Source organism: Schistocerca americana, chromosome 2 (genome assembly GCF_021461395.2).
Source record: "Schistocerca americana isolate TAMUIC-IGC-003095 chromosome 2, iqSchAmer2.1, whole genome shotgun sequence".
NCBI lineage: Eukaryota > Metazoa > Arthropoda > Insecta > Orthoptera > Acrididae > Schistocerca > Schistocerca americana.
In genome coordinates this window covers 693,164,228-693,180,002 of record NC_060120.1, presented here as the reverse complement: position 1 = coordinate 693,180,002, position 15,775 = coordinate 693,164,228, and the positions used below count along the sequence as shown (strand labels likewise).

General features: G+C 41.0%; 1 protein-coding gene across 1 annotated transcript in view; it reads left to right on the top strand.

Annotated features, from left to right (window-relative positions):
- The window catches only part of LOC124595503 (neutral alpha-glucosidase AB), a 120,901-nt gene that overhangs the window by 21,024 nt on the left and 84,102 nt on the right, over positions 1-15,775 (top strand). Inside the window, exons 3-6 of the mRNA XM_047134266.1 lie at positions 7,217-7,453; positions 7,554-7,727; positions 10,644-10,850; positions 12,212-12,313. Of these exons, the coding sequence (XP_046990222.1) occupies positions 7,217-7,453; positions 7,554-7,727; positions 10,644-10,850; positions 12,212-12,313 (720 nt within the window). The remainder of the gene's footprint in view (positions 1-7,216; positions 7,454-7,553; positions 7,728-10,643; positions 10,851-12,211; positions 12,314-15,775) is intronic.

Here is a 15,775-nt window from a genome sequence, read left to right as displayed (position 1 = left end):
ATATTGTGTTATGAAAAACATGGAGGGCAAACCAATGTATATGCCAAACAAAGCATAAGATATTTATGAAGCATATATTACTTCCCTTACCCGTACACTATCCAAGTGGGAGTTTCTTTTGTTGAAATGAGTAATGTGCTCTCAGGAAGGCAAGATGATGATTGGAAAAGTGTGACACTGTGACTGTGAAAGACAGTAAACTGTGAGGGTCCCAACAAGAGTGACAAGCCCTTACTGAACTATGAAACAACAGTGCTATAATCCTTCAGACGACAAGGAGAATGCCTGTATGGTGATAACTGATAGAAAAATGACCACAGAATGTAAGAGGTACTCAGGGATCCCATATATATATGGAACTTAAAGGAGATTCTATGGCTCAGATTATCAGAAAGATGTATGCATTGCTTAAGGAGACTATAGAGACCCACATAGATTCCACACATGAGATCCGGGCAAACAGTTGTAAGGTGCACCACACAGGTTGCAGATACTAGAACTGTCAGAGGCCACTCATAGATGCACGCACAGCCTTTCCTCCGTGCATTCTACTGGCCAGCCGACAGCTTACAAAGTTGGGCCAGGCCAGCCTTGCCCTCAGTTACATGTTGGCATTCTGACTAGGATTCTCAGACTAGTTGTGTAGTTACTCAGTAGCAAGTGTCTTCTTGTACAAGTTACTTCTAGATGCAGTAGTGTTGTGTCCATCATCGTGTGTAGGTTCTTGTGGTTAGAACACGTTGTCAATGAGTAGGGTTGTATTTTCACATGTTTTTTGTTGTGTGGTTGCTTTTCGCATATTGTTGTGACACGGAGTGTCAAACCTTGGTGCAACAACGGAAGGATCTCATCGTGGTCATGCAACAGGCTTTGCCAGGTTTGCTCTCTGAACCTTTGTCTCCAGCTCTGCTTCCTCCTCTGCTCCCACCATTTGATGAGGCAACAGAAGATTGGGAAGTGTACGAAAACTGCCTGTGGCAACATTTCCGTGCATTTCATGTTACGGATGTGGAGGTATATCGTGCACTGTTTTTGTCATGTATCGGGTATTGTGGCTGTTGGCCCCATTGAAGGAACCTTCCTCATCGTCATTTGACAATTTGTGCTCACGGTTGTTTTCCTGTTCTTGCTGCTGCATTCAGATCGTGGCAGCTAGGGTTGAATTCTACCACTGCAACAAACAGCCTCATGAGTCTAATCATGCCTGGGCCACGACCCTCCATGGTCTTCATCGCAAGTGCCACTTTGTCACAGGCAAGTCAAAAGAATTGTATGCAGGCATCACGATTTGCAGTATCAACAACTGTTCTGCCCCATATAAGGATGTCCAGTAACGGACCCTCCAGTTAGAGAACCCCTCCCTTGAACAAGTTTTGTCAATTTTCCAGTTTTATTAGATGGCTGGAACACTGTTTTTGTGCTGTGTGGAAATCGCCAGATTATCCTGCTTGCACTGCCGCTACATCGTTCTTTCTGGAACACAGTGCATTCAGTCAGGCCACTGTACCGCCGTGACACCGCAACAGGTTTCCAGCTGCCGATCAGAGCAGCTGGAAACCTGGTGCTGTGTCACGGCGGTACAGTGGCCTGACTGCATACACTGTGTTCCAGGCAGAACGATGTAGTGGCAATGCAAGCAGGCTAATCTGGCGATTTCCACACAGCACAAAAACGGCTTTCCAGCCACCACTCTCTCTTGCCATCCTGTCCATCATTACTACTGAAATAACAGATCAGCGTGTCCCTAGTATTGGGCTGTCTGTCATTAAGTGTAAAAAAGAAAAGACAACCTTGTGGTAGCCTGCCACTTAGCTCAGAGAACGTTCCAACAGATAGTGTGGATATGGATGTCCAGGAAGTGTTGTCGTCAGGGCTGGTTTCTGATCAGGATTCCGACAACCTTTTTGTCGAGGTTTTGGTTCTCTCACAACCGCACCTACAGTTAGAGACTAGCACAGCAGTTTCCCTGCCTAATGCCCAAAAATATTCATACCTTATCTCTCTGCCACTGTCACTGGTAAACAGGCACCTATGGTAAACAGCGAATCTTCTTGCTTGGCCAATTCACAGCTGAAGTTACTACAATCTCTCACAACCGCACCTACAGTTAGAGACTAGCACAGCAGTTTCCCTGCCTAATGCCCAAAAATATTCATACCTTATCTCTCTGCCACTGTCGCTGGTAAACAGGCACCTATGGTAAACAGCGAATCTTCTTGCTTGGCCAATTCACAGCTGAAGTTACTACAAGTCAGTGACTTGTCTATTACCTTTGTCATCCTTGATGCTAGTTCAGCAAACCTTTTCATGTTTGATGTCTTTCAGGCCTTTGACTTATCAGTCACGGACTCCATACAGTTGCTATCTGCCAAAGTCCCCTATCAATTATTGGAATCTCTGTGCTCAGAATTTCAGGATATCATTATGGAAGACCCAGGGTGCACCACAGACTTTCAAGCCCACATAACCTTGAAGAAGTCTCTCATCCTAGATTTTTTCATCCTGGGTAGATTCTTGTGCCTCTATGCTCACAAGTCAATGTGGAGCTGGACTAGCTCCTCTCTCCCAGGTTTATGGTTCCCATTTCTTCTAATTCAAGGAGCACACCCTTTCTAATCATGCAGAAATCCTCTGGTCAATTGTGACTTTGTGGTGATATTGAGGTCACTGTGAATTCAGCCCATGGTAGACACGTACCCACTGCCACGTCCGGATGAACTGTTCACATGCTTATTAGGGGTTCAGTTCTTCTCGAAACTAGATCTCTCCAAAGCATATCACCAGTTACCCCTAGATGAGGAGTCCAAGCATATCATTGTTTGTAATACTGCTTTTGGCCTCTATCAATACCAACAGTTGATTTTTGGGGTGGCAAGTGCCCTTGCAATTTTTCAGCACTACATGGAACAGGTCACATCTGCTATTCCGTGCTGTTTCAAGTACCTGGATGAAAATGTCATTACCAGATGTACTACAAGCTGCCACATGCACAAGCTCTGGACCCTTTTTCAAAAAATTCTGGGATGTAGGTCTGCATTGCACTGCGCAGAAGCCCAGTTTTTTTCAGCCATCCCTCGAGTATCTTGGCCACAGCATCTCGGGTCAGGTTTTCTGACCTCTGGAGATTCTTGTTTGGCCCATTACGGACCTGCCACATTCCTCATTGTTGCAAGAGCTGCAGGCTTTCCTGGGTAAAATTGCCTATTACCACTGGTTCATTCCTAGGGCATCCACCATTGCCTGCCGCACCCCCCCCCCTCCCCCGCCTCTCTCTCTCTCTCTCTCTCTCTCTCTCTCTCTCTCTCTCTCTCTCTCTCTCTCCACTCACTCTCACTCTCACTGTGCAAAGGTGCTTCTTTTGTCTGGTCTCTGACTTGCGACCAGGCCTTCACCATGCTGAAGGAATGGCTCAGGTCAGTATTGTGTCTAACTACTTTCAATCCTAACAAATCATTTGTCTTGACTACAGATGCCTTGCAGTAAGCTATGGGGTCAGTTCTCATCCATCGGAATGCAGGTGGTTCGGAGCAGCCACTGATGTTTTCATCCAGTCCATGCCCACTACTCCCAGGTCAAGGACATATAAGGTGGCTCACAGCTTGCAGTGGTGGGCTGTGTCCCTCTCTAAATACAACTATGAGACTCATTTTCACCTCACTGGGCACCATCCCAATGTGTAAGGTCTCTTGGTCACTCTCTTTTCTGACAATGGACCTCAGTTCCTGTCTCCTGTCCCAAGGGTTTTGCGATTTCTGTGTGCGGTCAGGTAATTTCTATGTTCACTGTCCTCCCTTTCATCCCAACCTAACAGGGAAGCCGAGGGCATGGTTCACACCTTTAAAACACAGATGAAAAAATATCTGCAGAACTTCCTCACTGAGGAGGCATTACAGTTTTTTCTGATGGCCTTCTGGGTGACTCCTATTGGTTCCTGTAGCCCTGTCAAGCTTCTCTATGGGCACCAATCACAGTCAAAGATGCTGCTCCACCTCCTAAGTATGGTATTTTGCCTGCCATAGTGTCCCACAATACCAAGCTTTCTGTCTGGGATGGCAGTCTGTGCCTGTGGTTTCGGGCAGTGCCCTCACTGGTTACCAGCAGTCATCGTGTGTCAGGACAGCTGCTGTGTCTACACCATCAGGACTGGAGGCCAGGAAGTCTGCCGCCACAAATCAGCTCAGGAGCCCACGTGTGGGTATGCAGCCCCTCACCTTGTCCCCCCTCCAATGCTGCTTTCCCCCCACCCCCTCTTCAGATGCACCACTGCTTTCGCCCCGGTCACTGGATGTAGTGTATCCAGCCACCTCTTCCACACTCATCAGCACCTCTGTCTGATGAGGCTACTACTCCACAACTTGTATGGCACCAGCTCCAATGCCCCTCCAACTGGTGGAAATACCCCTTGTGGGATTCATGTCTCCTGCACAGCCTCAGCCTGCAGCAGAGTCACCTCCACCTTCAACACCGCTGCTGGATGTCACCAGAGATTCCAGCTTGGACTGCCCATCGCTGGTCCTGTCATCGGTCCTGTCATCTCGTGCTCCAATGGGGGAGGGTGTTTCAGGGCACTCCTTGTGCCGACCACTTTCGCCTGTATTCTAAGGCCTCTGAGGACCAGGAGTTGATCTCCCATCTCATCTGTGATATCTTCATGGACGTGGATGTCGTCTCCGCATCACGGCCGTCACATCTTGCCCATGGAATTAGCGATGCTCTGCCTCCTCCCAAGGGGGAAGGAGTGTAGTGAACCGCATAGGTTACACACCTGAGATCTGTGCACACAGTTAATTGATACACCACAGAACCCGACAGACACTAGAAGAGTCAGAGGCAGCCTCTCCTCTATGCACTCTTCCGGGTGGCCAACAGCTTATGGAGTCGGGCCCGGTCAGCCTTGCCCTCAGTTTCCTGTTGACATTCTGACTATGATCACGATTATCAGACTAGTAGTGTAGCCATTCTGTGGCAAGTGTCCTGTTGTACAAGTTATTTCCCAACATAATACAGTGATAGGTCTTCATTGCTTGTGTGTTTTTGTGTTTACAACAAAGACCAAAATAAATTTCAACACAACCATTAGAGCAATTCTGGGAGTCCCAAATGTGTCTAGAATATACGAGATGCAAAATATACATAAAAAGGCTTTTCCACTGAGACTAGTAGTAAATGGGATAAGTTCGTCAACATACAACTTGGTGGAATACCTAACAGGTTGCCAGATGGTACTCGTAGTCACACAGTCCATAGGAAGCTCAACAGCACTGGTAGATATCAACACAAAATATCACACCACCCCACACAGCTGAAGAATTCAGTTTTATATATACTACGTAATATCGCTCACTGGATCTCAGATGTCCATAATTTAAAGTTGAACTCACAAGCTTCATAGTACTATCAGAGCTAACAAATACAGAAATGAAATTAACACAAAATAACACCCAAAAATGCATAAGAGCAAAAGAGACGAAGAGATTGAACAATCATGCAGCACTTCTGTACTGTATGTCCAGGGAGTTCGCGACAGAGTGGGAAAAATTTACTTACTGAGTGAGCAACAGACCAACATATCAGAGCAACTACAAAATTAGACTCTTGCTGGGTTCAGCAGAAGATGCAGTTTATACGTTATGCACACTGATAGTTAACGAGGTCAGATGCAAGTGTGGAGTAATTTATATTGGCGAGATGGTACAATCTATCAGAAGACATTTTAAAGGTTTCCAGAGTCACCTAAAGTTAGGACGTCGTCATAAATCTATAGTACCAGAACACCATAATGAATGCATAAAACATAAAGTGTAAAGGTGACATGTATGCTAGCTAGACAACAGAGTACCTTCAAAAGAAATATAAGGGAGGTGATAGAGATAGTCAGTCGTCCCACCATCCGCGACTGTAAAGATTCCCGCAGAAAGCATACAACATGCTGGCCTGTCCTAACTGCCATCAGACACTGAAAATAGCACCACATCCCAAAAGCAGATCACTCCTGGTTCACCAATGTGGGCCAGTAAAATTCCATTTTAAATCACAGACAATAAGAAACATCAGATCACATTCTCTTTACTTCTGACAACCAGCTGTGTGATGAATGTAGGTAGTGCTGCTTTTCAGCGACTACACGAGCAGTAGTGGAGACAGTATTTAAGAATTAAAAGCAGTGCTGCCGCAGTTGTATTACACTTTAATATGAAGGCCATTTGCAATAGTAACATAAATGTTCTTACATTTTACAACACAACACCGTCTACAATCCAGAAGAATTGTATGAACAGAGTATCAGTCTTGTTCGAGGACTGATACTTCACCTGTGCTGAATGCTGTGGGGCAGTAGAGGGCCAAGAAAGTGAAGAAATGAAAATATTTTGAGTGTTAGGCAAGAGACCCATCAGTACAAACGTATGTAGCAGCTAGTATGACAATTCTGCAACTAAAAGTTTTTTTTAGGGTCAACAACTGCAGTATGCACTGTTCACTAAAATTCCAATTAATTTACACCTGAAGAAATTGTGAGAAATTTTCTTCCAAGTTTTGTTGTGCAAGTCAAAATGCAATAAAGTATCTCTATAAATATTCTCAGTATGTGAACTTCCTGCGTTAAAAAATCATTAATTGTGAATTTTGAATTGATGTAAGAAGGAAGAATAAAAATGTAATAATTTAAGGACATTCTTGTAACAGGCAAAGAACTGACAAAATACTAATGTAAGAAATTCATGAAAATGAACCCACAGGATTTGTAATCATTTGTGTTGCAATAAACGTTTTGCATCAACATTAATCAGTCATCATCATAAATGGTCCACATAGAAAGAAAATGAAACAAATGAATACTCTCAAAATAAAGCTTGGCCACTACATTGAACACTGCTCTTCTGGGGGGATTTAACAGGGCTCTTTCAAACATATAGCAGACTCCAATATTAGAACTAATTTTTCAGCACATCTATTCAAGATAGTAGAAACATTGTGTTTGCTCTAACTTAGTTTGAATTTTTGCTTTTTTACATTTCTTAATGCTACTTTACCACCTATGGATTTACAAATTTTAACTTACATGATTTGTCACAGGATTTAATAAGTTTTTCAGTTTCAGCAAATGATTCAAATTTGTACTTGAAAATCTACTTTTATTGAAATCTTTAACATTATAAATAGATTTTTAAGGTTAAACTGAACGTATGAATAAGGCATAGTGTTTTTGTTTTTACAGGAGGTGCCGTGCAGTGGAACCTGATAAATCAGTGTATGTCCTTCATTTGAATACGCTAAAAATAGAAGACAGTGTCATGAGTGCTGAGATACAGAACACACAGAACTTGGTAAAATTCAAATTTGAGTTGTTTTCCTTGTCAGATGCAACTTTCCGCATGAAAATAAATGAATTGTCACCATTGAAACCACGCTATGAAGTTGAACATGTCTTAGTAGGTGAACCTCAGCTAGAAAGGTGACTGATATTTTAATGGCAAACATTATTTATTACAAACAATTTAATTCAGTCTTTGTCAGTAATGTCGTAATTACTTGTAAATATCTGTATGCTTCAGGCTTGAAGTTAAAGAAAGAGCAGCAGAGTATATCATTGTCTCATCTGGCAACATAAAAGCAAAAATTTACGGAACACCATTCAGAGTTGATTTCTATCATGGAGACAGCTTAGCAGTTACTGCTAATGCTAAAGGCTTAATGAAATTTGAACACATTCGCATTAAACCTGAAAGGTAAGGTGTGACAATATTTGGAACTCTCTTCATATGTGTATAGCTGCATTGATATTAGCCAAAAGATGCCTTGTTTGGTCTGTCGCCAGATTTTAATCTCCATTTTTCTTCTCATTTTGTTGTTTCCTCCTCTTGCTGTGTAATATTTATTTTCAGATACCTAAAAGTTTTAGAAAGTCTGAAGAATTTAGGATCAGCATATTTTTCCACAAAATACTATTCTATACTACAGGGCAGTGAAAGTGGCAGCTGGGATGGGTATGTCAGTTCTCCCATATCTCAACTTCCATCGGTTTCCAAGTGTCAGTAGAAGCCTTTGGGCTAGTCTGGCGTGGCCTGTGACTCAAAAGCTCACACTGTGGCCACAGCCTCATTTTTGCCACAGATGCCACTCAGGTGTCATTGTAAGAAGCAATATCTATCAAACGCACCTATTGTCAAGAATTTTTATATAGTTAGACTGTGCTTAATTCATTTATTCTGCTGCTGGCATTGCTTTGCCACTTTGTTGCTGTCCACTGTCCATTTGCTATCCACTGTGCAGCAATCGTTCAAGCATGCACTGCATTGGCGTGCAATTTTGTGAAGAGAACAGAGCTGTACATTGAATAGTATTGCTATTTTTGTTTGAAATTTAAGATGAGTGTGTTTCAGGACAGTCAGAGTCAGTCATGTAAGAGGTATATGGATTTCTTAATGACCTTAAGGACAAGAGAAGAGAGAAAATCATTGACACCATTTACAGCAACAGCAAAGCTGTGTGCTTTTTTTTTCACTCCAAACTGTGCAGAGAAAATGTGCAAAAGCATGGAGAACACACACACCTGTATTTTAGAAACAACTGTTGCTGATTTAGATTATTTCTAGAAAGACAGTTCATTGTACTGTCTTGTAAGTTTATGATCATGGCGAGTATCATACTGATGGAGAGCTCTGCTATTTTAGCAGCCAGGGCTACTTTTCTGAGAAAAATGCGCAATATAAGAAAAGAAAGTCATTGTTGCTCCATTATTTATCTTGATGAGACCTAACTGACCAAAATCACTCCAGGAAGCACATCTTGGAGCAGTCAAAGGGCAATAGTGATTTGAAAGTGCCAAGTGGCAAAGGAAACAGACATCAAATATGAAAAATAGCATTTATGATATTGTGTTCGACTTGAAAATGAGCTACAATCGAAACCAGTAGCAGTAAATAAAATATATTTAAAAAAAAGCAGCTGTGTTGGATTATCTTTACAATGCATTTCATTCAGTTTGGAGTGTCAGAATAGCATACAAAATAGATACACAAAAAATAAATGGAAATACATATTGTCTGTCGCCCAGGATTGCCGGAACATGGCTTTATCTAAAGTGCAAATCTAATATTTACATTTTGCAAATCCAGTGATTATCATGAAGGGATTTTAGTGATGCATTTAAGCACTGTATTTTAGATTTATTAATGGTTTAGAAGAAGGTTGTGTGATCATCATGGTGGGTGGACGAAGTCAAGCAGCACAAGCACCTTTACATTCAATTGGAACTTAAGCAGAATTGCACCACAGGGTTGTGACTCTGCTCCCCCTTCCCCCCCCCCCCTCCCCCCCCTCCCTTTCCCCTTATCCCTAGCAATATAGGCAAACACAAAGTGTATGAAAATGAAAGATCACATCCAGAAATTGCAGATTCAGAATGAAAAAAGTAAGCAAATAATGATGTCATGGTGGAAAACTAGATTAAGTATGTATGCTGTGCTGAAAATTTGCAAACAAGCAGCTTTCTCAAGGAGGTCATCCAAGAGAAATTTGTTGAAAGCACTGTCTTTGCTGCAAATGATTTCTCGAATAATGAGTCTTCAAAACAGTACAATTAAACAGCAACAAATTGCATTAAATTTTTGTTTCTTCTTCCTTCTTCCCAAAGCTGTAAATGCTGTTCCCTGTCCCTACACCTGTGTTTTCTGCTTTGTACTGGGGCTAAAACTGACATTCAAAAGTAAAGAATGCTTAAATGTTCTCATAATCAAAACTGAAAAGCTTTTAACATTCAACAAAGGAACAGTGATAATGTATTTGGCTAAAATATACCTTTTAAAATACATGAGAGTACATTAATATAGAGAGGCTGTGTTTTCACTACAGTGTTTTCTAAACATTTCTTGACATGATGTTTCTCAGCCATAATAAACTCTTTAAAATAGGCATCTGACCACTTCTGTATGTAATATCACTATGCTATCTGCCAGTCTTTGGTATCGTATGATATTCAAGTGAGTGTTTTGTAATGCAGTTGAGCATAAGTGCGCCAGATGGCATTGTCTAATAGCAAAGTTTGCTTTGTTCAGCTTGATACGCTCAGGCTGAAGGCCAGTAAGTTGTGGCAACTGTAATGTATGGCGAGAAGTTGAGTGGGTGAAGTTTGGAGAAGAGATGGGGGAGGGATGCCTTGGTGGCTTCTGTGCATGTCCCTCCAGCTGCCACTTTTGCAGCTCCCTAGTATAATTGCACATGTGCGCAGGTACCACAAAATTGATGTGGATACCTAATGCTTCTCAAGATATTTCCTTGTCAAAATTTGATATTTTCTGCTGACAACTTGGATAGTTGAATTTTTGGTTTAACTTCAAATATTTACTATTGTGGCAAACCTTTTTTAACATACCCTCAGAGCTCATAAAACATTTAATATACAACCATAGTTAATAGCTTCATTAAAACTAAGCAGAGAATAATAATTGCGAAACACGTGTATTTTCTTTTCAAAACGGAATTGAAAAGTTGCGACTGTCAACAAAATTTGATCAAAAAAGTTGTTGTTTCAAAGTGTGTAATTCATATGATTTCTGATCCTTTCAGCTGCAGTAAGAAGCTATCTGTGTTTGATTAATTGAAAACATAGATATATGTTGCAATTAATTTTCTTCTATTCACAGCAAGGATGATGGCAGTGAACAGCCTGATAACCAGGTCAACGATGACACAGCTTCAGATCCAGGGGCCTGGGAGGAAAATTTCAAATCCCATCATGATTCGAAACCTAATGGTCCAACTGCGGTTGCCTTGGACTTCACTTTTGCGGGTGCTCATTATGCTTATGGAATTCCTTTACATGCAGATTCATTTGCGTTAAAGTCAACTAAGTAAGTATTGTTCTATCCTGAATTGTACATTGTACTAAAATCATTAGTGTGGTGTAAAATCTTTTGGTGGAGGTGTGATATACACTGAGGTGACAGAAGTCAAGGGATAGTGATACGCACATATACAGATGTCAGTAATATTGTATAAACAAGGTATAAGTGGGCAGTACATTGGCAGAGCTGTCATTTGTACTCGTGTGATTCATATCGGAAGGTTTCAGGTGTGATTGTGGCCGCACGACATGAATTAACAGACGTTGAACGCAGAATGGTAGTTGAAGCTAGACACATGGAACATTCCATTTCAGAAATCCTTGGGGAGTTAGATATTCTGAGACCCACAGAGCCGAGAGTGCGTCGGTAATACAAAATTTAAGGCATTACCTCTCACCAAGGACAATGCAGTGACTGAAGGCTTTCACTTAACTATCGAGAGCAGCAACAGCAGCAGTGTTTGCATAGAGTTTTTGGTGTTAATGGAAAAGCAATACCATGTGAAATAATCACAGAAATCAATGTTTGAAGAATGTATCCGTTAGGACAGTAGAGCAAAATTTAGGCATTAATGGATTATTGCAGCAGATGACTAACGCAAGTGCCTTTGCTGATAGGATGACATTATCTGCAGTGCCTTCCCTGGGCTCAAGACAATATCAGTTGAACTCTAGATTACTGGGAAACCTGACCTGACCTCGTTAGATGAGTCCTGATTTCAGTTGATAGAGCTGATGGTAGTGTTTGAGTGTGGTGCAGACCCCATGAAGCCATGAATCCAAGTTGTCATTGTTTAAGCTGGTCATAGCTTCTTAATGGTGTGGGCTGTGTTTACAGGGAATGGAATGGGTCCTTTGGTCCAACTGAGCCAGTCATTAACTGGAAATGGTTATGCTTGGCTACTTGAAGACAATTTCCAGCCATTCATGGTCTTCACGTTCCCAAACAATGGTGCACCATGTTACTGGGGCACAATTGTTCACGAATAGTTTGAAGAACATTCTGGACAATTTGAATGAATGATTTAGCATCCCATATCGCCCAACATGAATAATCCCATCGAACATTTATGGGACATTATTGATTGGCAACACTTTCACAATTTTGGATGGCTGTAAGGCAGCATGGCACAGTATTTCTGTAGGGGACTTCTAATGACTCGTTGAGTCCAGGACACACAGAGATTCTGCATTATGCTGGGCAAAAGGTGGTCTGACATTACTTTTGTCACATCAGTGTTTTAGAGTATGTAAGAATATATATGAAAGTTCCGAGGAAATATTTGCCAATTACATCTCCTCTATCTTACCGTGTGTTCATGAAAGATGGTATCTAATATTTGAAATTGCATGTCATTTATTTTGCAGAAATGGTGATCCATATCGCCTCTTTAATCTCGATGTTTTTGAATATGAGTTAAATAATCCTATGGCTCTTTATGGATCAATTCCAATGCTGGTTGCACATGGGTAAGTAAAAGTAGCGTACTTAAGGCCTATAAACATCTGTATTCTCTTTATATTCATAAACTTCTAAAAGCAAGGATTTTGTTTACAGAATATCCACAACTGAGCTGTATGGTGAGATTGAAAATATCTGCTTCAGTTTTGACTTGGTTTTATTATAAACAATTTAAATAAATTTTTTATTATATATATACAACATTTTTATAACAACATTATGACAAGACAGTCCTAGCTGCGGAGACATTTTTGGCGTTGTTCGTGTGGGTTCTCTGACACCCAACACCGACAGTTCTGTACATTATCATAAGCATCCAGATGAAGTGGGCTTCATCACTCAAGAATACTGGGACATCTGTATCTTCCATTAGAATACCATCTATTATGTCACAAAATTCTCTGCACTGCAAAAAACCAGTTTCATGTAACTTCTGGTCAGTCACTATTTTGGTAAGAGTGAAATTTGAAGTCATCATGTAAGATGTGATGTAGTGAATGACATGACATACCCAGCGATACAGCCAGTCGCCTGGCAGATTGTTTCAGACTAGTAAGAACTGCTCTTCTCATTCTTAAGTTTTCCAGAGTCGGAGCTGAAGGGAGAAGACCAAGTGGTTTCCTTGCAATCACAAATCCAGTACTTCTAAGGACTGCAGCCCATCGGAGTGTAGTGTTTCGATCTTTGACTGCATCTCAATGTCCGACATAAAATTGTTTGACAGAAAAGTCGTGTAACCATGACCACAGAATCATTGTTTCTAAAGGAGTACTCAACCATGAACTCACGATGCTCATGCTCCAACGCTCCATAGCAACAGAAACTGCATTGTCGGCGAAGTCTGCCAACAGTTGCATAAGATCAGTGCCCCCACACATTGCTGTGATTTAAAAAACATGTTTCCTCTGCTCAATCTGATATTATAAAAATATGTGTGTGTGTGTGTGTGTGTGTGTGTGTGTGTGTGTGTGTGTGTTTCCCCATCTCCTCTTAAAGCACTGCACCAATTTGAATCAAACTTCGTACACATATCCCTTACTGTCAGACAACAATCGCTGTGGTGGTAAGAACGACCTACCTGTTGTAGTTCAGGAGATATGATGTTATAAACAATGAAAAGAAGCTGCATTATGCATTACATTTAAATGTATTGCTTCTGTGCTACTATTTGTATTTGTAATAAATTTTTCAGGCAGCATACAAATGTGCCTCTAAATGCACTTGCAGAAGTATATCATGGTACCACAAAAGTTCAGGAGATATGAAGTCATAAACACAGATATACATGGAAAACTGCCACATTGTGTATGACATTTAAATTTATTACTTTGTTGATACTAACTCTATTTGCAACATATTTCGCTGACAGTATCCACATAGGTCACTGAATATACCTTGTATGACAGGTAGTTCAGGAGATATGATGTCATAAATACTGAAATATGCGAAAAAATACAGAATAGTGCATGAAGTTTTAATACATTTATTCTTTACCACTAAGAAACTCCTATAGTTGAGTCTACATAAGGAAGTCCTTGACATTTGACAGCACTTTGGACAGCTTTCAACTGTGAAGTGCAAATGGCTGTAGGCGAAAATGATTGCCATGTGCAGAGCTACAAAGACGCATTTCCATGGAGACATTTACATAATAGTGTGGTAGACATGTTGAGCAGCTGTGCCCAGTGTGCAGACACTTTCCTGGATCATGTTTTTTAAGGGCATATACATATACATTTGTGTGTTATGCATATTTCTTTCTATGACTGTTTCATAATTTCAAAGGCGTTTTCATGAATACAGGGAAATAAAATTTTTTCGATACTTTGCTACAAACACAGTTCATTTTTTATTTTTGTTTCTAATAGAAAATTGAATATCCGGGAAATACCGGGTTTGTCAGCTAGTGAATAGTAATGACACAGTACAATGTTACAAGCTATTTTTATGTACTTTAATTTTTGTAGATAAAAAGATAAAATTTATGTATTTGTTTTTAGTAAAGTCTAATGTATTGTGTATTTTTCATGGCATACCACATTGTTATGAAAATTCTACGTATTTCCCTTTCCCCAGTGGAATTACTGAGTGAGGTAGTGCATTGGTTAGCGCATTGGGCTCTTTCGGGAGGTCGGTGGCTAAAATCCACATCCAGTCATCCATCCAGATTTAAGTTTGTCATGATTTCCCTAAATAGCTCCTGTCAAATTCTGGGATGGTTTCTTTCAAAGGGCCTGTTCGAAAACCAAATTCAGTAAATGAAACTATTATAAGAAACCACTGTTTAGTAGATCACAGCATACACATTAGTAGTGCAATACAATTTAGTGGCATGTACAAGACTGCAGCCAGAGCCAGTGCACAGCAGTAAAAAGACCATTTTGCCTGCCAGGCTATTGGCTGCAGGTAATTGAGGTCCATGATTGACGGCCTCTGTTGGGGGCCTGGAGTAGCCAAATAGCATGATAGTCAAATGTATTACATTCACCACGGTAATGGCGGCGGAGATGAAGTGATGTGCTGGTTTCTACACAGCCGATTTCCTTCCCCATCATTGAAGCTGCCAAAGTTCTGTCTCTAATGACCTCGTTGGGTGTTAAATACAGGGAGATCCGGGAGAAACCCGGGAATTTTTTCATCCGGGAGAAAACTGGGAAAAACCTGGGAATTTTCATTGTCTTAGTTTTCAATTAAATTTTTTAACTTTGACTGGTAAGAACCAATTTTCTAACAATTTTCTAACAAAGGATATTACTGTATCTTGCTACTGCAGAATAATAATGCAGCAATAAAACATGAATGAGAGAAAAAAGAAAATAAAACTTAAGTTGCAAAGGAAATGCACCATAGACAACAACAAAACACAGTGCTCATACAAGTGTCTGCCAACAGAAAAATGTGTCAAAGGCTTTAGAAAGACTATGCAATGCTTCATAACAACAAATTGCCTCCTATGAGCATGACGTCCCAACTGTTAACGTTAGATTCGTTTGAGCGTTGCGAGTGAGCTCAAGCACATGCTCAGTTGAGTCGCCTATGAGTTGTACCTTCTCTCGCTTCTGACTGCAGAAGTGTGGCAATATAAGCAATAGTAGCAAGCAGCCAGATGCTATCCTCAAAAATTTTACTGGTGCGCCTAAGCTGCCAGATTCACATATGCGCAACAGGCCCGGAACTAGGGGGTGGGGATAAACTGGGGTGTCTGCCCCAAGCGGCAATTTCAGGGAGAAAAAGACTTTGTTTCACAAAGCGCGTAGCATCCAGTGCACGTTGGTCTATTGATTATTCATATAATTTTGAAATGCATCACTGTTGTGAACATTTTTGAACAGATTTGAAGTCGATTCCTGAATGAACCATAAGTTGAGTTTTGAATACATGCATAGTGTATGTGATGTCTCTGCCAGGGGAATCCCCGTCACATCTAGAAATAAACTTTCCTGCAGACAAAAGGGGACGGGGCTATACGA